Source organism: Melanostigma gelatinosum (assembly GCF_949748355.1).
Source record: "Melanostigma gelatinosum genome assembly, chromosome: 14".
NCBI classification, from domain to species: domain Eukaryota; kingdom Metazoa; phylum Chordata; class Actinopteri; order Perciformes; family Zoarcidae; genus Melanostigma; species Melanostigma gelatinosum.
In genome coordinates this window covers 5655284-5680539 of record NC_136647.1, presented here as the reverse complement: position 1 = coordinate 5680539, position 25256 = coordinate 5655284, and the positions used below count along the sequence as shown (strand labels likewise).

Sequence of the window (25256 nt, the reverse complement as noted above, 5' to 3'; positions counted from 1 at the left end):
CCTCGTCTGCACGCGCTCGTGAATGTCTTTGTTCTTCATTCGTTTTTGCATCAAGGTGCTGCTTCTGTCTGCACACCTTGCAAACATGCTGCTGCTATATATTCATACCCATTCCATCTTATCTGGCATTGTCCTTTCTTGAAATATTATTACTTTCTTTGCTGCATCTGCTATTTTTTTCCGCTGTTGCAACAACTCCAGTCAGCCCAGAGGAATCATTGAAGGGCCCCGCCTTTGCATAATAGGACCGTTCACTACAAATTGCCGATACCGCCCACTATTCTTGAAAAACATGCCATCCGTTCTTAATTCATTTCCCAACCTCCAGGTAGCCATTGGTTTCAGCTCATTTCACTACAGTCTCAAAATCCTATTGTAGAGATTTCAAATCGACGCAAGATATACGGTGGCCCTGAGAGCTCAACGCACTGCAAACACACACAACACAAGCAACAGAAGAAACATCTTACACTACAAAGTGATGTACACAGCTGGGACTTGCTTGTTGTTGCCATGGTTTTTGCGAAAGGATAACGCAACGTTAAAAATCAGGGATCACAATGTTGAAATCAGCCCAAAGAAATCAGCAAAAAACACGTGTGTCCCAGGCTGAGCATCACTTTTGTGTCCCCTGGAAACAGTTTTCTTTTTTTTTAGCTTCCTGCAATGCTTTTTAGCTAATGCTGCGCATGTATCAACAAATTCGTATTTTTGTGTATCATGAGGAGTATCGTTGATGTTTTCGAGTGTTGTGAAGTTGATTTTTCCCTTTTAAATTGTTTGTTTCCTCTGAATCCACCACCAGAGGGTTTTCAGAAGGATCCCAGCTCATAGCTGCAGAACCAAACCACAATAAGATGTTGCATTGCTGATCTGATTTCATCTGATTTTGAGACTACATACCTTGGGTGGGACGTCCGAGCCCGGGTACTCCCTCTGATCCAGCTTATTCCAGCGTTGCATTAGTTTGATGACCATGGGGTTGCTGAAGTCGACCAGCTGGAAGCCTGTCACGTTGGCTCCACCGTGCATGAAGCGCTCCAGGTTGATGTCCTTAAAACCCTTGAGGGGCAACAAGGGGAAAGAGCACACTGAATCACAGTGATGGCAGAAAGAAAGATGTCAATGACAGACACAATGATATCAAAAGATACTCTTTTGGGCAAGACACTCACAGCTGGCCAGCACTGAAGTACCACTAAACTACTGTGTAAATGAGGGGAATAAGAGCAACTGATCCAGGACCATCAGACTACATATCATGATCCTTGGAAGCCTTCAGAGGGAGCTGAACATTACAGCAGTCTGTGTCAGACTTTATGAGATGGCAAGAGCGATATGTGCTAAAGATATGATTGGAAGAAAGAAAGAACAAACAAGTAAACCATCAGAAGTCACATCCCCTCACCAGGTTGGCCATGATGTAATGGTAGCCTTTGACATGCTTCCCGACGCTGACGATCTGTGAGGAGGAGGAGCAGAGCTCAGCGTTAATCTGACTGGATTACAGCATAAACATACGTTGATTACATGAAATGATGCATGCGACAGGCGAGTGTGTGCGTGTGTGTGTGTCTTGACACATTGGGAACGCCAAGGTTTAATGCGTAGAAGATGGGATGTCGAAACAAATGAACAGGTAGTCATGTCAGCGTCTCACTGAGGAAGTAAACGCTTCACGCTTTCAGAGACATGACAATGCTTCTCGACACTCTGACACACACACACACCATCCAGACATCCAGTTAATAAGGGCGTGAATTAAACTGAAATGAATGCTCACAGCTGCAATCTGCAAGATTAAAAGATTACTTGTGTTAAAGGGTCCATTCATCTCATGGTTTGCCTTTAGTCAGCTGAAAGTAGTTCCAATCAAACCTATTCACAGTGAGGTCTGTGGTTTTAATGTCTTTAATGCTGGTGTTTTTATAGTGTGTTGAAATCAAAACAGACAATATCAATGCATGTTTAAGCATCCTTTAAAAGAGGAAGAAAAACATGTCCGTTACCTAAAATGAATACAATTTCTCAGTTTTTGAGAAACCGGAAAGACAATGATTGATGTCTGGATTGAACACAATCCTGCGTGTAGTTTACTGATCTTATACGACGTGTTTAACGGCTATTTGTGTCCTCAAAATCCAACCACTTAAGCCCTTTTCAGACATGCCATTCTTTTGCAGTAAATGTTCATACTAATGACGGGACCGTCACGGAAAGAGCCACATGTGATATTTGGCATCTGCTGTGAGAGGATCGGTGTCACTGCGGCAGAGCAGCGGTGAGCTGGAAAATAATGATGAGGAGGACGACGAGTGTTTTCTGATGGAATCTATTTTTCCATTAAATCCTTCATTTATTAAATCACAGTGAATCGCACTCTACATTTTCTCATCAATTGAATCTCGTATCTGATGCTAAAGCCATTTTCATAACGTCCTACAGTGCACGAGCGTAAAACGATGAGACGATAAGTTGGGTCTCTCGTTTAATTCCTATTTGCCCACACACTGGGTGTATGTGTTTTGCTGGATATTTACATTTGCATCCATGCAGTTGGCGTGGAAGCGCTGGTCTGATTATTATTGCGGTTGTGCTGCATTGTGAGAGAAAAGTCCTTTCAACAGAAGAATCGCCTCAACAATCGTCTCTGTCACAGGGTATTATCAAGCAGATTATTCCGTGCATGAGCGATGATCATTAAGTGACACACTTTTAACGCTGCTCTTTACAAAGCAGAACAAGACATGCATGTTTGACTTTGTGCTGCTGCAGCCTTAATGCTAATGTGACGACATTCGACTCAGACGATTGTGTCACGCTGGAAATGTTACACATCTGACCTGATGACTTTAAAGTAAATGTGACTTTGGCATTTATTCAGATATGAAACCAACATGAAACACTGCTCATACATTTATATATTAGGCAGTTGTTGGTCTGTTCCTATCCTACCTGTGTCTTCATCACACATCACATGTTTAGATTTTAGTTCCTTTAAATGTTTGTCCCCTTTTGTGTTTTCTGTCTGTAACGACGTGTTTTCATGCTGATGCTGCCTGTCCTGATCAAGTCACCCTTAGAAAAGAGATTCCTAATCTTTATCTCTGACTCTCATGGTTAAATAAATGAAGTAAATAAATCAATCAATTACAAACCAAGCGGCATGTCTGAAAGGGGCTTAAAAGCACATTTTGGCAACTTACTTACTACACCTCTTGGATTTTAATTCTAACTTTCAGCCAATCAATTTGCTGCTGTGATACAACCTGTCCAAATTGCAAATTAGCTGTCAGCAAATTACATTCCCATCTGTAAATGAAATAGGTTTGCATTGAGAGATGCTCTCATGATCCAAAATTAAAAATAACATCTGGTTGCTTATATGCTTTGATATGTACTGACCGTGCTGTTAATTAGCAGCTGATGAGGCCCAATTATGTATTCAAATCCTTGTCCTGGATCAGGAGAAATTTGGCAAGATGCAAATATGAAGAGGATGACAGTTGGAATGAATTCAGGCTAAAATTGTTCACGTCTTTGGCAGTGACTCGGACCACCGCCTGAACAAAACAGCGTATCATCCCACAAGCTCTAAATATGACTTTCACATCTACTCGTGAGATCCGAGCAAATAAGGAGGGAGCAGGAAGCCTGCTGCTGTGTGGGGCGAAAAGACTCACACATCTGCAAAGTAATTTGTTAGAGCTGTGACAGATGTCAGAGTGGAGATTTCCTGAATAATTGAACAACTACACAGGCACCAGTTGCCCCGGGGAAAGATGGTGGGATGAGGGGTGAAGGGGAGGAGCAAGGCACACATCATATTCTGAGTGTGCTTATGCCAACTAACACCACCGGAGATCCAAACAGACGGTTTTCACTTTCTAAACTTTCTAATTAGCACAAACATACTCAAACAAACAAATAGTGAGTAAAGTGTGCAAAGTATTAACTTCTGTTCTTTGCAGATATTCAGTTCCTAGGATCATCTCATGCCTTTCAGAGAACGGGGAAAAAACAGTTCGTCATTTATGTAATTTTGCTCAACTTATGGTACGAATAGAACGAGCTTTGGATTTTAAAATTTGTCGTTCTCATTCTCATATAAAGAGCAAATATTCTCACCATCATCCCCTATCACATCGTGGCCTCTGCATTTATTTTCCTGGAATCCATTGAAAAACATGGTTGGAGGATACTTCTGATTCATAACAACTGGAGCTATATTTCATAGGTTTGATCATGATTGCTATCAGTAAAGATAAAGTTTTACTCGGTAAGATAACTGCTGAGATCTGGTAAATACTCGGAGCTTTGTTCTCCAGAGGCCGATCACGTAAACCACTTTACTTGGAGGAATAACATGAATCGGTAATCATCCCAAAGCACAAAAACAGCAAGAATGTTTGGTAAAAGTTGAACCAGGACTTTTGACTCTAAACTGCATTGATGTATCAAAAGATAAAGATATGGCATGAGAGGTCAGCCTTGTTGCTGAGGTACCACAACGTAGAAAGTCATTGAGCTCCTTTATAAAAGAAAACGTGGACACCTCAAACAAGGCCAAGTATGACTCGTTGCACAATGCATTTCTAATCCATGAAAACTTTCATAAAGGCAAGAAGATCAACTTTTAACTGTCTGACATTGTTTCTCATCGTGTAAAGTCTACAGCATGTGCTGCAGGCTGCAGAACACAGAATTAAAAAAGTTTTTAACTTACACTGTAAGGAATGGCCGCCGTGCTGGAGCCCAATTTAGTTCAACTTTTGCAGTTGCTGATTCAAACAGGCTTTAACATTCGTGTGAACCAGATGCAACACAAAGATGTCTGATGCTTCTTTTGAACAGGAAACACAAAGACAGACAAATAACAACGAAAGGCCGAGGTCATGGTGGCATCACCTGTTCCAGCATGTTCTGCAGCCTCTCCGCCTCGAGGTCGATGACGAACTTCTTCTCCTGTCTCCGGTCCAGATCCTCCAGCAGCCGTCGGTAGTTGGCATCGTTGAAGTTTTCGACGCAGATGGCGCTGACCTGCCAGTTGTTTTGTCCCGCCTTTTCCATGATGGCCTGCAGGATGGCGTATCCTGATGCAGTCAGACACAAGGAGGAGTCACATCAAAGAGGGCGGGGAAGGAAATACAGGGAACAGCTTAACTTCTCACAACGCAAGAGTATCTATTCACTTACTGGATCATAATGCATAATGATATGTTATTTATGGAGCATCCATTCTTGGAAAAGATGAGCTCAGTATGCTCTTTAACTTAGTTTAGTGTTTGCTGTAACACTCTATGTAAACAGGAACAAACAGACTTCATGCATGTGGTTCGTTGTTAACCTTTGACGACGTTAGCTTTATACTTCTGATGACTCACTGTCAGGTTTGTGTATCAAGAAGATGAGTGTCAGAGAGAAAACTAGGGAGCTGTGAGGGCGGCTGTTCTCCAGCAGGAACAGATGTCCCCCTTAAACTGCCCCTCCTGGTAGCAATCACAATCTGGCAACCTGTCTCGCTTTGCTCCCAATTAGAGGATTAACCTGTGCTCTGGCTCCCTCGCCACCTGATCTATCCCCTTCCCAGCCTCTCGCTCCCCATTCGAGGGATGTTGGTGCCAGGAGAGACTGCTGGTTGACAAGACATACACGTACTCACACACGCATGTAACAGCATGTCCTCAGTTACCCCTAAAGGAAGACCTGGTTCATGACATTTTGGTTTGAACTGTTGGGAAGCCAGACCCCAAACAGGACGCAGTTATTGTTCATTTTCTCACTTATGCAAAAAAGACAAACGGGATTGCATGTTGCAAAAGCTAGAAAAGAACAAAATGTGTTTGATGAGATATGTATTGTACCTCTCTAACTTTTGGGGCAGACACATTTTCCTTCTGAGTTTTATTTGATGCCATTATTATGAAATAAACATTCGAGGGATGACAGGAAATGAGAGGCGATAGCGGGGTCCGACAAGAGCTGGTGGCTCAATCTCATACAACGCATTTCTTCTTATCGCAGCTCATACATGGTTCCTGATAAATAAACAAAGGAGCGGCTCTGTGCAGGGTGGGATGCCACAGGCTTGGAGAAAAATGACTCCCTGTGGTAAGCTGCAGTTACTTTGACTGAAGTTGTTTCAGCTACAAATGAGCAGCTGTTTTGTCTCCCTGTTAGTGTGAAACATGTCGTTACACTGGTGTGCTGCTATCCGTTTGGTTTGTCATAGAGTCGTTCTTATAAGGGAAGAGGCATGATGCAATGCATGCAATGCCACTTAGGCACACGAGGGCTACACATATGACGTAATGCAAAAAGAATGAGGCTATAGCTACACGTCCCAGGCCAAAAGTCAGCATTCACACCAGATGAGGATCCATGAAGACATCTAACTATAAAAGCAAGGAATGTCTGTATGTTCTTTATCCACACTATCTCCCCAGATACTAATCTGCAGCTGGAGTGAGTTGCTTGTTCAGTATCTCTGGCATGTCCTATCATGCCGCATGGTGTACACACAGTGCATGGACAGGAAACCGCAGTGCTGGCAGTCAGGGCAAGTAAAGCGTGCAAGGAGCCAGCTGATTACCAGCTGATAAATGTGTAGCCCTGAGGCTGTATGTGGAGCAGCAGCCAGCCGCAATCAGTATCAGCGTCAAAGACACAGCCGCGGGCAAGTGTGCAGACTAGCGCATGTCGCGCTGATTGGAGCAGAGCTGGACACTAGATGGGAGAGGAGAGTAAGTGCACATCTGGGTTTATGTGTGCGATCTCTGCTTCCCTGTTGTCCCTTCTGTACCCTCCAGTGTGATGCGTATTGTCGGTGTCTGTCTACAGGGCCTCCATCCTTCCTCCTTTCTCACTGAGCCAGTGCTTTCCTTTCACCTCTTGCTCTTCGGAGAGTACATAAAGAGGCTTGTGCTTTGAAAATGAGTCATTCTTCATGGCCTGAACACACTGTTGCTGCCAGTCAATCTGCTTCTCCTTTCCTCCCTTTACTTCCTCTTTGGCTCCTCTCCTCATCTCATCTCTCCTCTCCACATTTTTCATGTTCTCTCTTCTTCACCTCATGTTTCCTCTCCTTGTTTTCTCCTATCCTCTCTTCTTCTGTCGTCTTTTCTAGCTTCCACTCCTCTCTTTTCCATTTCCCTCAGCTTATTTCCTCTCCTTTCCTTTACTGCTCTCTTGTTTCCTTTCCTTTCATTTCCACTGCTCTCCTTTTGTTTACTCTTCTTTCCTTTCTTGCCGTATCTCCTTGTTTCTTCTCCTCTTGTTTCCTTTCCCCCCTCCTTGTTTCAGATTCTCTCATTCCTTCCAGTCTTACTTCCTCCTCTCTCCTTTCCTCCCTCATCATTTATGCTCCTATCCTTTCCCTTCCACTCATCTTGTTTACTTTCCTCTCATCTCCTCATTTTTCCTCCTTCCTAGTTTCCTCTCCTATACATACATCTCCTTTCCTCTCCTCATTTCCTCTCCTCTACATAAACATGTTCTGGATATGTTTTGTATTACATCTTATTCTTATTTTTAGTCTACTATCTTTGCATGTTTTTTCCTCTTCATTAATTGTTCCCCAAAACATTTCCTGGATTCTTTTTTACTTTTATTTATTTTTCTTATGTGCGAGTCTGTATGTATTTATGGAAATTAGGGAAAGCTGAAAGGAACAGCACTCACTACAGTGCTACAGTATCCAGCCCCTTGTATCTCTGGCGCTTTGATGCAGGGAATCAGACTGCCGCTCATTGACTGAGCTCGGCCATGCGTGGGCTGATTCTACATTACAGTCAATACTGGATGAATGCCTGGCCCTGTGTGTGAAAAAGACCCTCAGGCCAAAGTGCTGCAGCTTGCACCCAAAAGCCTTCTGAACAGCACTTGCATGCGCAAACAGAACACTAGTACGTCAGCCAATGCTGACGTGCACAGACACATTCATAGCCTCTAACGAAGACAGAGGCCCTCATGACATATTTGAGGGTTTTAAAATATGTATGTCTGCCACTTCAGACACTGAGTACACACCGAGTACACGCCTACTCACACTTCTTGAATAGCGCCTGTAGTACAAAAACACAATAAATACAAAAAAATAATAAAAAATCTCATGCCTCTGCTAAAAGAGATCAAACAGATCAGCTATGAAGCTGGTCGGCAACATAAATGAGTAAAGCACACGAAAGGTAAGAAATATAGGAATAAGAAATCCAGTATATGCTCGACAGCCAGTGTTTCCCACTGTTAGGATGACAACAACTTGCACAGAATGGCAGAAATAAACCATCAGCCATCAGGCAGTTGAAATAAGTTGCTGCTGCTCACTGATTTCAGCACCACGGACAGAGCTAGAGCTTGAGCCGCTTCACCAAAATACAAAACAGGTACCGGTAGTTTTTCTTACATTTAAAATCTCTTCTGAACTCTTCTGAAAATAAATATCTAGAATGACCGGTCAAGGTACCACAGATCATGGATGGATTGTTATTTACCATCATCATCAGACGATAGCTGATGGATTCCGTGATTGCTTTTCAGTCAAAGCATTTCGGCTCTTTTTGCTCTCAACACGGACTGTTTATCTGCTTTCAACCAAAACTTGTTAAAATTAGTCGATAGTCTACAAAAGGAAATCAGAAAGTTTCCAATACCAACATCTTGCCCGTTGCCTTTACAGATTCTTCCTATGAATGCCACATCTGTTTGTAGAGATTAGTTGTTTCTGAAACCCAGTGTGCGGACGGGTTTGGACAATTATTTACAAATGTTCGGGTCGGGTTGGGTCGACTTGACATAGTGCTTGTTTTGTGTGAAAATACAGTGTGAATCGAGTTAAAATGATGGACCTACTGTCTGTGTAAATGTGTGATTTCAGCTGTACATCAGACATTCACTGCATCAGAGTTTGGTGCTCTAAATAGCGGTATATTCCAACAGTACTCCAAATTTAGGGACTGTCCAGTTCGTGCCAGAGTTAATTTGATTGGCACTTTCAAATCAGTAGGTGAAAGACGAAAACATTACACAATATCATCATCTGTATTCAAGTCACAGCATATTGCTGATCTTAAATCCGTTTTAATGCCAGATTGAGGCAACCTGAAAGCCAGCTTGTCTGTCTGCAGGGCAGCACGGTCGTACAGCTAGGAACCTTTCTTGTGTTTTTTTGAAGAACACTTGGTCAGATACAAATGGGTTTTGTTGAGAGGAGGCTTTGTACCCAGTCAAGCATGTACGGGCTGAGATAAGAGGAAAAAAAGAGACAGGGAATGAGTCGTTCTGCAAAGGCGGCGGCCATCCTGATACACTCCCCACTCTGTAGCTCCTATTATAGCCAACCTGCTCAAACACTCACTGCAGTCTCAACAGCAGCAGAGAGAAAGCATGAAAACACCTGACTACCTTCTGGAAAATGAAAAGCGAGACGTGGAGATGTGATCAAAGCAGCGGCCCATATCCATTCTGTCTTGTAATGGGAATGTGATATGGGGGGGGGGAGTGGGGGGAGTAAGTACAAACCTATTGACTCTGTGAGTGTGTATGTGAGGGAGAGGGCGAGGCGGAGACTAGGTGGGTGACAGAAAAAAGGAAAAGGGAAAAAGAAAAAATCCAAAGAGAGAGAAACACATACGGGCGACAGGAACACACGGTCCTCGTCCTCAGGAGGGGATTTGAGCCGGAGACAAATGGAGAGAGAGGTCCGACACTATCTACAACACTTCTAACAGCCACTGCACTGCAATATTGATTGCTTGGTGGCCCCCGAGACATGTTGTGGATTAAAAACAGCCATTATTTTACAGGCACATCCATTCACACCGCTGCGTTGGCTGCCATGTAGGGAGCATGAGGGCAAAGAAACGCCACACACCTGCCTGCTGACAGATTTATTCCAATTTAATCGAATTATTTTTGAACTAAATATACTTATATTGTATGTTGTATATATAATGTAATGTTTGAGAGCTGAGGATATTTTTAATTCCTTAAAATTTGATTATTTTGCACAAGTGTTATATACAAGTGTCCGAAGGCAAAAGACGTCCATCCTCATCACTCACCCCGGTCGGTGTCGTACAGGAAGACGAATTTGTTCCAGTCGTAGTGGTCGAGGAGGGACAGGAGCGCCCCTCGGATGGACGGCCGGAGCTGCAGTGTGAACTGGCTCTCGCCTTCGGTGGGGAAGCTGGGCGTGATGAGGGAGATGTGCAGGGCGCTGCAGAAGGACGTCAACGTGTGGACCGAGCGCTTGTCGTACAGGCCGAAGATGGCGAAGACGCCGCGGGAGTACTGGGAGCAAACTGGGGAAGAAAAATAAAACAATGAATATATGAGAAGATAGAGCTAGTGGGGATGTGCACTTGGTTGTGAAACATTTATAAAAAAAATAAAAAAAATATCAAGAGATATACAGACAATGAAAGTAGCCAAATGAAGACACAGTGGAAAGTTTGTGGACGGGAAACCAAAACAATGTGCTAAAACAGGTCGGTGCAGTTTTAAAAAACGAATACATTTATCATATATTTTCATTTTCTTATTGGTCTCCAGTGTGAATACACATCTAATTGTTTTTCTATTATTCTCAAATCAAGCATCCGCACAGTTTAAGGACGTTGTCAGGCTGTGAATCAGTTCACTTCTCTTTTATTGAGCTCATTCCCCCCCCCCATGATCATTTCATTGTGTAGGAGCAACAACAACAGCAAACACAATGAGGGCTCATCTCCAGAGAAACAAGAGCCAGGAAACTGATAGCAGAGCACAGGAAGTGTTGTTTCCAGTTTGCTTTGGATCAGCAGTGACAGCCATCTTATTTGACAAATGCACCGTGGCCAGATGAAAAGAGAAGAAGACAAAGGAACGCACGCTTTTCTGAATCACAAGTGACGGCTGGCAAATGCGGTGAAAAAAAATAAATCACCACAGCAATGACTGCTTAACACCAGGACTGGAGACACAATAACAAACCATTATCCCACTGATTACCACTTTAAATCCTTTCAAGGGAACCGCTGAATGTGTAAACAGAGACCTAAACCAAATGCATCCATTTCCTCTGATGCTTTCATCTCAAAAGCTGTTCTCTTCCCGCATTCAAACAGCAACAACATTTCCTACTGGTGCACTGAATCATTGCCCTCACTGTTGTGTAGATGTATACTAGACTCGAGGACCTCTTCCCCATTAACAAAACTCATCACGCACTGCTTCGTGACATCAAAACAACACAAACTGAACCTGTTGTGTTTTATTGGTCGGACTTTGAATTAAATGGAAACTTCCCAATTTGGTAAAGTCTACAGAAGTTGTGCGGCGCGCACATACACAGTGTGTCCTGCTCAAGGCGATCTCCTCATTATAGAAAGGTTCGGCTGTCTTCAAGAGACGCGCTGTAATTGCCTACTTCTTTACTCACACGCAGAGAAACAACAGAAAGGGAAGATAATGAGCATCCTCTGCCAGTTTCTGGGTACGAGGAGAATCAGAGCGAGCGGCAAACTGAACGAAGAGGTCAAGATGTTGCCGTTGTTAAAGGAAAAACAAGAGGGCTACTTTACTGACAAAGCCATTGTTTCCACTGCACTGTCGAGAGAGAGAGAGAGAGAGAGAGAGAGAGAGAGAGAGAGAGAGAGAGAGAGAGAGAGAGAGACAACAGACCGAGAGAAGAAAGCAATGCTTCTTCTGTTGTACACACAATTAAGGTTCAAGGAGGTGCTTGAAACTACAGTATCAGGAGAAACACACGACAGCCAAGGCTGCACTGTGGTGGGGTTTGTTGTAACAACACCAAGGTTTCTCTCATTCGCTCTAAAAACGCAGTGAACACTACAGCACCGAACTACAGACACACAAAGTTACAGCGAGTAGCTGGAAGGAGTAGCGGATATTTCCCTCAAGAGGAAGTGGAAACCAAACAAGAGCTAAAAAGAGAGTGACGAATGGACTTACAGTCATCAGGTGGACACAAACATGACGTCAAAGGTTGCCCTGTTGGATGTGCGAATAAACTACTTTGTGACAACATGTTTATGAATATCTAAATGTGGTATTCAAAACTTGTGTCCGCTACCCCCAATTGGCTCCAAGAAATCAGCTGTTTCAAAGCAAAAATAAGGGTTGTCTTACTATCAGTAAGTTGGGTTATTTCACAGATAAGGGGTGCCGTCATGAAAACTCAAAATAGAAACATACGTTTGTCTGTTTGTGTGTGTGTGTGTGTGTGTGTCCAAATTGAGGGACGAAGGCCCGCAGAATTCGTGGTCGAGAGAGCGTCTACTCAAGCAAGAAAGCAGTCCAGAGGTTGGTAAATCCACACAGCTCCCTGATGTCCCCTCAAGGGATGAGATGACATCAACACACACACACACACACACACACACACACACACACACACACACACACACACACACACACACACACACACACACACACACACACACACACACACACACACACACACACACACACACACACACGTCCCTGAATCCTCATATTTCAACAGACACCCTCTCTCTAGATGCTACATTGCTATTATGCAGAAATACCAGATTGAATAACAACACATGAATATGCATGTAAGGAAACCGTCCAATCTGAGATCAAAACCTGACAGTGTGGCTCAAACTTTGTCTCCCCCTGCTGTGTTTGTCTCTAATTACTGCCTGATTTATTCCTCCAGGGTTTAACTCATTTGCTTATGTTAGACTACAACATACATATCATACATCAAAAACAATATTATTACTCCAGTACCACCACAAACAATAACATTGTATTTCAACCTCCGCTACCGTGCCTTTAAATGAAGCACGTCTCTGCCGCTCTTAGCAGGAGCCCGTCAGATGAATGGGACCATTCAACTCATAGTAATGGAATTAACCATCATAACACAGATAGAAATTCATCACAAACACACTCGTTGTCACATTTACACCACAAGCATGATGAAGGAAAAACAGGACATAACTGACGGTAAGAAATCAATTCACATGTAAGTTAATGTCAGTTTTGCTGAATTGATTGCAAGCATGGGTGGATTACCGAACCGGCATAACGGGCCCAGGCCCAGGGGCCCAAGGGGCCAGAGGGGGCCCCGAAGCCAGAGCTTCAGCATGAATTATTAACTTTGCATTTCTTGTTGCAGAGTAAAAGGGTTTCATGTCAATAACAGAGCCCTAAAAGGTCTACTGAAAAAACATCTTGATAGATTTTAAGTTACTGTTCATCTCCTCAGTTTATCTATAGGACTACAAGAGCGCTGTATTTTCTCAATGTGCTGTGTGTTAATGTGTGCTGTACTGATTAATTGAGTGCACCTGGGTTGTAAATCCTGTGTGTTGAGATATCGGTGAATTTACAATGAGGTTATAAAAGCTTTTCTGCTGTTCTCACTTTAGTAGAAAATCCTGTAAAATCCTGTGTGGGTTAGGTGGAGACTTATATTCTGGCAAAACCAGTGTATACTTTGTTCTAAGTAGAAAGCAAGCATTCAAAGGTTAGTAAGAATACAAAAGTATTAGCATCAAAATATACTTAAAGTATCAAAAGAAATTATGAATTTATGCGTCCATCACGATAATGTTTCACCTTTAAAGGTGGATCGCACTTTAATTGAGAACTTCCCTCCACGGAATCAAGACTCAATATTGTAGCAGAAACTATATAGTACAATTATCCAAAAAACGATATTTAAGTTATATTTAGTTAGTTACTTTCCACCAGCGTTAAAGAGAAACATCTTCTTGACACACAACGTATTAAAAGCATCATGAAAAACATCAGCGTTAGTAGGTTTGAAATCCTGAAGCAGCTGTCGGATTGGCCACCTTTCAGACAATATTCCGTGTGAAGTTTTTCACAATAAACAATCGGTCCAATTCTGAGCATGAGAAAGGTCTTTCGATGTCACAACATACGAGCTGCCAATGAGACCACTCCGCCCAGAGAAGCTCTGGCAGAGCGGCCGGTACAGGACCGAGCTACGCTGCATGCCAGTTGGCAGATGATGAGTGTTTCATTCAAATAGATTACCTCAGCAATGGAAGATGAATCCATCGAAAACCACAAACAGTCAGTTTTTTTCCTTGATGACAAACACAAGGATCACTTCTGGATGTTCCATTCAGTCACTCACTGTTCTTACTACGTGGGCTCTTTTTACCCAAAAGCAGAAAGCATTTCGTATTTGAACAGTTTCTTCATATTTATGTCAATTTTATTCCAACGAGTGTGTTTGAGTAGAGCTAGGAGGTGATAAGGCCAAAATCTTCTATCCTAATATAGTTCCTTTTATATCTCGACAACGATATATATCATGATGTTTTCTGGTAACTCAATAAACAAGCATATTTTGTATATTCGTGTAAAATATATACTTCATTAACGAAAAGCGTTTTTTTTATTTTTTTTTAGCGTATTATTAACGAAGCAAAAAATAAACATATAGCAGTTTCAAAGGAAATACATACACCGTTTGTTAATCGCACTGAGTGGTAATATAAAGTGTGCTGCAAAAGCAAAATCTTCAAATGACTTTCCCTCAAAATATTTCAGATTTTTTTGATAAATGTGACGAAATGTTTGGAATTTCCGACTAGGAAATTGGATATTCCAATCCACCTGTTCAAATGCAGAACCTCACCAAACCCAACCTCAGAATCAAAGATGGCTTCTCCCCACATCAACAATAAAAAAGCTGAAGTAATATACCGTTATTATTTATTGTATTGTATGTCCAACTTCTATCTGTTGCTGTTACGTTTTTCAACTTGATGTAATTGAACGCAGTCAACTCTGACTTCATTCCTATTTCCGAGGTAAATTGAACGCAGCATGTATGTAAAACAAATAAACTGGGACATACTCTTTGACCAGATGTAATGGGAAACAATATTTTAAGGTTTTAAAATACTTAAACTTACGTGTATAACGTACTCAACTCATTTTTAGTGATATTTGTAGCCTCTGGGGTTCTTTGTGGGAAAACAGGACAAACTATTTTACGACATTGTCACAGTGATTTGTAATCAGTCTGAGATGTGCGTTTTAAGACACACAGAAAACCCAGAAGAGGGCCGCAAAGTGACAGCAGTGGCCAATAGTAGCGAAGAGTCAAGCTGTATCAAAGAGTTTGCTCCGTACGACCCAGTCGTGATGTGACAGCAGTACTACTGACAGTGAGGGGGGAGGCCGCTAGTGACAGGCCGGCCTCCTGGACTGGTCCATTTAGTCCCACACCAGCACTGACCCTGAAACAGCATCCGCTGGCCTCACACTCCACTGCACAAACAGGTCAGCGCGCACACACACACACACTCACTGCAGCTCACGCTGATCAATGGGCCAGACATTCTGCGTGTGACACGCTAACAGAGCAACGCAACAGAAGCGCTCCTGTCATTTTACATAACACTCGTCTGAAACCAACTCTTCGAGCAGAAATAAACCTCATGTGAGTGAATTTGGCTGATGTGCGCCTTCTCTCGGGATCATGCTGAGCCAAACGTCGCTAGGCTATATGCTGAGGTGAGGTAAGTTTATCCCAGTCTGTTCCTGTTGACGAGCGGGACTTTGGGCGGCTAAATTGCTTTGTCATCAGTGCTCTGTGTAAATCCGTGGACGGTTAGATAAAGTCTGGTGCCGGTGACACGTTTTCCCCTCGGTCCCCCTGGTGTCAGGACCCGCCCACAGCAGAGGGCAGTTTGATGATGGCTGCCCCCGACCTCTGCCCCGTCAATATATCGATCTCAGCTGCACAGAACAAACCTCCATTATTTATCACTTGTTTTAGAGCAAATACAGCCATCGCTCTCTGCCGGGGAGTCAATCCGCTGAATCTTGAGTTATGGCGATGTCTTTGGAGCTCAAATCATTTGCCAGGGAAATATCCAAACCCGTTAGAATCAATTACATTTCAGAAGAGAAGTGGAATGGTGACTAATGAATAAGGGCATAGTTAGCCTACATTATTCATGGCTTCCTCGATTTCACCTACAGTAACTCCTCAAGATCCATCAGCCTTTTCAATTTCAATGTGCTAAATGTATTGCTTGTTAGGCACCAAAACAATACCTACAGTTTATATACCCATTTTATTTCTTTTGCAATTGTAAAAATCCACAAGATCAAATTTGGAATGACTTACAGTACACATTATTGACCAACACAACTGTCAATATATGTAGTAGATGGTTTTGAAAATAGCAAAAACAGAATAAGAATGTATTCTGTAAAGAGAATGGAGGATTCTAACTATTCCTGATGAGCTACTCCTTCTCAAAATAAAAAAATTAATTAAAAACTTTAACCCATTTTCTACCAGAGTGGAATTTGCTTTAAAGGATAAGGCTGGCGTCAATCTATATTTTTCTTAATGTCAACAAATCCAAAGACCAAAACCAACAATGTGGATGTCCATCTCTTAATATATATATATATATATATATATATATATATATATATATATATATATATATATATATATATATATATATATATATAGTATAGGCTCAGTAATATCTTAAAACAGCTGGGCACTGTAGCTTTTAGCAAAAAATACTCAAACAAAAGTAAATTGTGCATTAGTGGGGTACTACTTCCAGCTGCGGATTAATACACATTTGGTGCTCAAGTGAGTATTCCCAGCAGCAGGATGCTGCACGTTGGACTGACGCACAGTAAACTACAGCGCCCATCTTCATGGTAATGAAGGAACATACATCGATAATACTTTTATAAATTCTTTTATAAATTTATCTGACAATAATACAAATATAGAATGATACCAGTCCTCTTTATTTGAAGCTGAACTAAAAAGTGTGCGCCATCTTTATGATATTATTGCATGATTCATCATTCATACTACAGTATGAATATGTTTCACACATTTTATTGGATTGATGCAGCACCATCTTTGGCTCTTTATGGTTATAAATCAGCGATACTGTAAGCGCAATATTGAGCTGAAATAAAGTTGACACCAACTGTTTAAAATTGTTGCTTAAACTAGCAATGTTTCAAAGGACGGATAGTTTGAGATTTTCACAAAAATATATTGCGTGTAGTAAACTTTCTAGGTATGATCTGGTGACTGGAGTTTTCAAGAAGCCATTTATGGGGGTATTTTCTATCATCATCAGCTCTTGAAGTGCGAAAGCCATAAGATGTCTTCATCCATTCACAAAAGAGGCAAGCAACATGAGTGCAGGTCTTTTATGAAAAAGAATGGTTCGGACAAGAACGAAGACCCTTTGTGTCCGTAATCATTTAGACTCAGTAAAAATCAATACAGACCTCTCGTCTGAGCAGACCAGATGAAGAGAAACCATCAGTATTTTACCGACCGTACACAGCGCTCACACTGGGCAAGGCAGCCATTTTGAACACAGCAGCAAGCAATCGCTCAATTCCCGCTCTCAATTCAACACCTCTATTGACACGGTCAGACACAATGTAGCGGCTTCAATGAAGCTCACATTCCCTTCATTTAAAGGGTAAATTACTGGGTTGAACGGGTTCCCATTGTGTCAGCTGGACAACTGAATCATCATCAATGTATCTGACCCACAACGATAAAACTTAAATTGTGGCAATTACACCTTTTCCTCACCAGTAAAACGAGTGGTGAGCCAATGCTACCACTCAACGAATGACTGTACACGACTCCTATAACAACACAACACGTTTTATTTGCCATGCTTTTGTTGAAATATTAACAACTTTTGGATGGATAGCCATGGCATTTGGCACACGCATTCATAGACTTCTATGACCAAATACCTGGGCAAACGAATGACAGCCTCATCAGCCACAGCTTTTGTAATAACAAATTGCAACTAGAAAATGCATTTCCAGCTGAAAATGCGTCGGAATGCTGAAAGCTGAAATGAATCTCAAAAACATTGCTGAAAATAGATATCCAATTTTAAAACAATTGCAAAAAGCTTAATAATTCAAAAAGTTGAAAGATTAAAAATATGAAGTTATGTCACCCCTCTCCTGAAAGAGCTGAACATTTTGATATTCGAACGGTTTCTGTAGCTTAAAAGAATTCCAGCAGTAGTGATATTTGTTGGAGTAGTAGTAGAAGTATTATTAGCAGTATAAGTATGAGTAGCATTTGAATAAGTACTAGTTGTAGCAGCAGTGATATTTGTAGTAGCAGTAGTAGTAGAAGTTGTCGTCGAAGTATTAGTAATTAGAAGAAGTAGTAGAAGTAGTAGTATCAGTAGTCGTAGTAATAGCTGTAGTAGTGGTCGTAGTATTTTATATAACAGTAGTAGTAGTAGTAGTAGTAATAGTAAAGTCAGTTTTTGAAGTAGCAGTAGCAGTAGTACAGTAGCAGTAGTACAAACTTTCAAAACTCAATCCAAAATCCCTTTCCATGTTTGGGCCACTGAATCCACAGCACCTGAGGAAACACACTGCTGCCTCCTGTGTGTCAGATTGAACGAGGCCTTTGTGCCATGTGCTTGTGTGCATTCAAGTGCATGTTGCATGCATGTACGCATTCGTGCGCATGAGTTTTCCTTTGGCATCAAACACACAAAGGGAGAGAGAGAGAACATTGCAGCACATTTCCCAACATGCATGAGTGCCACTGACAGACCACGTCTCAATACATACATACACACACACACACACACACACACACACACACGTGTACATACATGTACTCATGAACACACACACATGCACACATGCACCGTGCAGTGCCGTATTCTGTCTGCTTGCCTCTGTCTCCCACCATGCCCTGGGTTAAAGAGTGGTGTTGCACGGCGAGAGATAAGACGAAGCTCTGCTCTGCACATCATTTAAACACTCTTCCTCCTCTTGCTCTTGCAGCCCCTCCATTTCCCTACACCCAATCAGGCAGCCTGAGGTTGAATGCTAAGAGAATTAGAGGTAGCCTTGCGTGTTTGTGCACAAATACAAGGAGGAAGCTGGTTGAAACCCAGGGTGTCTATGGTACGAGCCTTAAAGCACTGCACAAGATCTCATTTTCACTATCCTGTCAGGACAACTTTCTTTTTTTGGTGCGCCAAGAAAGACAAATCTACATTGCAGATAAAACACAAACCTGAAGAAAAGTAACGGCAACTAAAACAAACAGAAGATCATATTTACGTACGTCTGTGTGGAATCTATTGAGAAAGCGTCATCACAAACCATGCAGCAAACAAACTGCATCATATCCATCATATGCCAAAGATATTGGCGAACTGTTGGTTGATATTGGTGACATGCATAAAATCACACAATCAGAAAGTGAACTGAAGCTACACAATTACATTAAGTGCACGCTGCAGCCAGTGGAATGCGTCCTTTGCTGTTGCCCCTGTGGGAGAAGCATGTGACAGATGGGCCAAATACCGCTATGACCGTAAGTCAGCAGCCACCGGCACCGCCACCGCCACTGGCCAATTGGCCTCTATATACCAGCAATACCTTGATGCAAAAAAAGGGAGGTGAAACACACATTCGATTTTTAAGTCGAAAAAAACAAAACGACAACAAGTGTACCAGCTAATAATGTAGCAGGGATCCACAGAGAGATCATCAAGAGGCACAAAACGCTCCAAACTATGCAATATTTTAAGTGCACCCACCGAGGGATGAGTGAACTAAACTCCTCGTAAATCCTTTACCACTAAGCATCCATAAAACATGAGCTAAGGGGGAGGGGGGGGGGGTGAGAGTAAGTCAGAGAAAGAGAGAGAGGGGGGGGGGGGGTATTAGGAGGTGATGGATAACAGTCAACCAAGCTGGCTGCTCTTCCTGCTAAGATGTTTGCTCTTGCAGAGGAAAAAGTGATGATTAAAGTGAAACTCTGACATTTTTTTAGCGTAAGTGCCAGATGACATTATAGCCACATAGCACAGTGTGCAGCCATAAGCCTTTTTATAACATGTCACAGTACAAAAAGCTCACAGGTGTAAATAATACAGAAATAAATGATGGCTACATTTCATTGAGCCGCTTCAGTTTAACGGCTGTGGGTTTGTGCATGCCGGATCGTCGCCACGCTGCCATGACTTGCTGGGAAACTTACACAGAACAGAGTCACCGTTAATGTTGTCAGTAACACGTTTGCTTTTACAAATATTACAAGTCAAAAGAAAATGTGCTGTGAAAAAGGCCTCTAGTCATAGGTTCTGCCTTTATTTCCGACTAGGGAACTAAATTCCAGCACCGCTCAGTGGGTGATACCAAATCCTAAACCTCAAGCTCCTGGTACTTTCAGGGGTTGCCGGCAGTGCTGTTGATCCAGATTGGTCAAGAAGAGGATTCATCACATCACAACGAGAACAGCTACAACAACGTCTGGCAGATATGGGGGAAAAAACAAAAAACACGCAACTAAACAGTCCAGGAATAAGATTAGAATCTAACAGTGTAGAACAATAATGGTTTTCACAAAGCGCAGAGTGGAGCAGACTAAAACTATAAAGTGGTCCGATGCCACCGAGGGGCTTGTGGCCGTCCCAGCAGGGCCCTGCATTATCTGTCAGTGTGTGAACTTGTATATCACGTTGTTGTGAAATGTGAAAGAAAATCAATAACAGTGTCAGCACCGCTTCTTGTGTTCCACGGCTACATATTTCACACGGGCTATCAGCACGTGCAGAGGACGAGGTCAGCCCCACTAATGAAGTAAATCTGACAGTTTTAATCAATCAAACTTTACTTGTTCAGCGCCTTGAAAGTGACCCAAAGATGACTGAAACAAGCCCAAAGGATTTACAATTTGAGACGACTGCACAGAATTGTTCGGAAATACATCATTGTAGTTTTGATAAAAAGGAAACATTAGTTGTTGAAACCATGTTAAAACTATTGTTAGGACATGAAATAGGTCATAATCCCCTCTCTGTTTCATATCTATTTTATATTGCTGTGAGAACCATTGTATTCATTCAAGTTTCTCAACAATAACTACATTTTACACAATTACTTTTGCTACACTATTTGATGCACGATGACAACATTACCATTACCTTATTTACTGGACAGAGCTTGAACGCGTCACAATGTAACTGAATGCAACCTCCGTTATCATTGGCTGTTTCCCTTTGCTATGTATCCAAGCAGGACTGTGCTAACCACCGAAGTCAACAAGCTCATTTTGAGTTCCTCGATGAATCATATCAGCCTTGTTTCTCACTGAAAACAGCTGCCTGCTGCGTCCATAAACCAGAAAACCAAAAGAAAATATAAAATAAAAGAGTGAACCAGAACCGTAGCGGGCCGGACTGACAATGACCTGGAACTCAGTGTAGAGCTCTGTAAAGCAGAGGGGAGCTGTAAACTCAGGTGATAATTCTCTGTAATTTTATCACTACGAGCAAACCATATTTTTCACATGGTCATCCATTAGAGCCACTTTGAGATGTCGAGTTCTACAATTAACATGTCGTCGAAGTAAGCCGACAGATTTTGTTTTCAAGGAAACCACATTTCAGCAGAGGGGAATTTGACAGACAGATTGCTGCCAAATATTGACAAAGTGTGAAACAACAGACTATTAAGTACTCACACGGAGCCGTCGCACAAATCTCAGCTGAGGAACATTCATATTACGTCAAGCTAAAGCATGAAATCTGTGTTTTTCAATGGTTGACTGAATGACCATGAAGTAATATCACTTCATGTGCCAGGATGTGCAATCATTTCACATTGAAGTGTGTGAAGCATGTTATTTGTAGATACTTTCCATTTATGTGTCCCCGTTTGTGTCCTTTTTTATTTTTAGTCCCTTCATGAGAGCAGACGTTTTTTGGGAGGCCGGCCATTTTATCAACTTTGTCTCTGAAAAGGAGTTCTCGTTTACTGTAGCTTGGGTCTTATTTGTGTACTTTTGGCCCGCATTGTACTCGCCAAAAAAGAATTGCTGATTAGGGTTGAGTCGGGATCATTGAGAAAAGGTCATTTTAACAGCAGCTATTCTGCCCATGATAGATGTTGGTGTGTTCATGCATTACTAAAGGCCAGTTTATTGTTTTAAGCAATACAATGACGTTTTTTTAAACTTTTTTCTACCACTCCCCTCCCGGGGGATTCTCTGTTCATTTACATATTTCTTTAGATCTCTCATTCGCATAACTTCCAACAGTATAGAATAAAACTGTAGGAGCAGTTTCGTATTTACAGACAACCCTCTCGCCTGAAGACATCCCTCCTACCTTCTATTTCTTCACAAGCCTCTACGAACTCAATGCTCTCATGCATTTAAATATGATGCTCTCACAGCTTAAATGGGTCCAACCCTCACATGGAAGACACTGAGACGCACACATACACACTCATATAACATGTGAGCATGTCAGTGAGAAATCCAATAAGCTCCCCTGACGATCACCACTGCTGCTGCTGCTGCTGCTTCATATCTGTGCGGCCTGATTTACAGCAGCTGCTGGACATTTCTCTGCTCCACAGGTGACTTGGCAAATATTGTCGAGGTTCTTCCAATACAGACATCACCAGCGTCACCCAACAGCTGCTGTACATTGCACATGGATTGCACATGGATAAGCCTCAATGACACATAGGGAAATAATTCCTTCAATATATTGGAGCTACATTTTGGACTATATGTTGGAAAATATAAGCAAAAACATGATTTAAAAAAAATCTAAAAAAACACTTTGAATCCATTTAATAACTACATTTATTGAAAGGAGGATTTAGAATAACCTTTATTGTCTTTTTTTTACTATTTTGCAGAAAGCAATATGTCTTTGAGAGAAAACGGTTGATTTTATCCATGGTTTAAATGTCAGTTACAGAAATAGCCGAGATGAAAGGGCAATTTATGTCACACGTCATTTGCATCCAAACTTGTGCTCCCTCTCTGAGTCATAACTCGCTCAAATCCAAACATGACTTACATGTTACTTGATGACTTACACTTCCTGCGGGTATCATTAGCGCCATCTATCCCGAATAAACATCCATAAATCCGCTTAGAAATCATCGGGAAAAAATGCTCCTTATTGCTCCAGAACAGCCAATAGGAACGCCCTCTTTCTGAAATGACCTGTGATTGGCCAAAGACTCCGGTCACTGGCTATATTTTCTAAAGCCGGAAAACAGAACCAAGAGGAGGCCCGGAAGTCTATTTTTGCTCAGACCACTTGAATTACTGCTCCTATTGACAAAATGTTTTATATGTTTTATTAATTGTTTTATCATGTGACAGTTTAAATAAAGACAAACAACACAGTAACTTTAAGATGCGTGGGCAGTGGGGAGTGCCATAGTTAATAAAAGATGATGTCATATTACAGACAGAAAGAGCTGCACCACAAGGCCTCCATCTGCTCAGCTCAGTCAGGTGGCTGCTGGTCTGCTGTGAGCCCCGAGCTGCGCCATAGGGCCCGAACTATTGCTAAGACTCTGCTTCACTGATTTGTGTTTTTCTTCTTTTTTTTTTAAGGTGCCTAATTCCAAATTCAAAGCATACAGTGTCTCTGATTAATGAATCGCAACGCGGCTCATATCAGCGCTAACCAGCTCGGATCAGCTATGTACACAGAGCACAGAGAAGCTCAGATTACAACACACAGAGGGAGAGCGACGTGAAATTCATTGAGTACATTGATGCTCCCCAGAACCCTTTAGAAAGATATTTACTTTTGTTATACCTTTACAATCAAATTTCAATGTTTTAACCTCATAATGATATCTTATAATCTAGCCTGTACATTGCTATGAGATAAATACTTTGAGATAAACAAAATGCTGCAATGGCTTTATGTAAATGCTGTATATTTCAGTGATGCATATACATCTGCAGAGGGTGCTTATGTATGTGCATTATAGCTAATAACAATATGCATCTTCTAAATGACAACATAACGGTGTATGCATGTGCAAAACGCTGTAATCTTATCTTTTCCCATTTGCTATTTTTCAAACAAACTGTGAATACTGGCATTAAATGTCTGATTTTCACTCAGTCCCTCTAAAGGAAAATGGGCCCAATAAGACTTAAAGCAATGCTCGACGTGGAACAAATTTACATATCAAAATGAGAAAAACACCACGTCAACGAACACGCACATGAATTAATTTTTAAAAAGTTAATGTGCGCAAAAAGTGATTAATTCAGTAATGAGATGCTATCACCCTTGGATGACGAACATAGAAGGTCATGGGGTGGACGAAAAAGACGTCAACCAACAATGACCTTCAGGCTTACCAGCACACACACACACACACACGCACACACACACACACACACACACACACACACACAGACATGATGAGACAGATGGGAGGAAGCAGAAAAAATAAACCAGGCGCTGAAACTGAAACAAATGGATGATGTAGTTCAGGTACATTCTTACGTTGTTTGCTGTCTTAGTTTAGTGTGTAAGCGTGTGAATTTTAAAGTTTGATAACATGCGAGCCACGAGCCCAAGCGAGGGAGTTCAAGTATCTCGGGGTCTTGTTCACGAGTGAGGGTAAAGTGGAGCAGGAGATGGACAGGTGCGGTGTAGTTTAGAGGGAGCTGAGTCGGAAGGCAAAGCTTTCGACTTACCATCTATCAGACCCTCTCCTGTGGTCAAGAGCTTTGTGTTGTGACCTAAACGAATGAGATTGTGGATACAATCAGCCAAAATGAGCTTCCTTCGCTAAGCCTGCTACTCCGGCGAGCCAGCCCCAGATAGTTGGAAGATAATTGATGGATGCAACATGGAAATGAACAATTAGCAGGATCTGCATCACGGATCAGGCTGATGGGTTTGCCGTTAGTTTCTGTGCAATGCAACCAAGTATTACTGGACAAATTGAAACGACGACCAGGCGAAGGCACTCGATGAAAAGTTGGGATCACCAAGGTTACAATTTATCCTGAGCATGCTGACAGGTTTCATCTATATTGCCTAGAGGGACGCCGCTAGCGTGGCTAAACATGAGCTTTATTAACTCACACATGGCAGAAACAACTGGAAATGTATTTTTCTTATTGACGCTGACGTTAGCTTGTGATTGTGCTTCTACCACTTCAGAGACGGAAGGCGGTGACTGAACAGTCGGATTTTGAATGAAACATCAACAATCAGCGTCAATTATGAGTCTGACCCTTTGAGATGAGAAAACCCGAGAGGCTTAAGGAGAACCACAGAAAGAAAGAGAAAGAGAAAGACTCGGACAACAAACTACATGAGAGAGTGAGAAAACCCCAGTGTGAACAAGGAGAGAAGAGGGAGAAAAGAGAGGCGAGGAAGTGATTGAATGATGGTGCTTGG

General features: G+C 41.9%; 1 protein-coding gene across 3 annotated transcripts in view; it reads right to left on the bottom strand.

Moving 5' to 3' along the window:
* The window catches only part of gria4b (glutamate receptor, ionotropic, AMPA 4b), a gene marked incomplete at both ends in the record, with an annotated part of 82601 nt that overhangs the window by 31826 nt on the left and 25519 nt on the right, over positions 1 to 25256 (bottom strand). For all 3 annotated transcript variants that reach the window (XM_079283769.1, XM_079283770.1, XM_079283771.1), the window contains 4 exons: positions 904 to 1062; positions 1409 to 1462; positions 4909 to 5093; positions 10062 to 10301. In XM_079283769.1, the coding sequence (XP_079139895.1) occupies positions 904 to 1062; positions 1409 to 1462; positions 4909 to 5093; positions 10062 to 10301 (638 nt within the window). The remainder of the gene's footprint in view (positions 1 to 903; positions 1063 to 1408; positions 1463 to 4908; positions 5094 to 10061; positions 10302 to 25256) is intronic.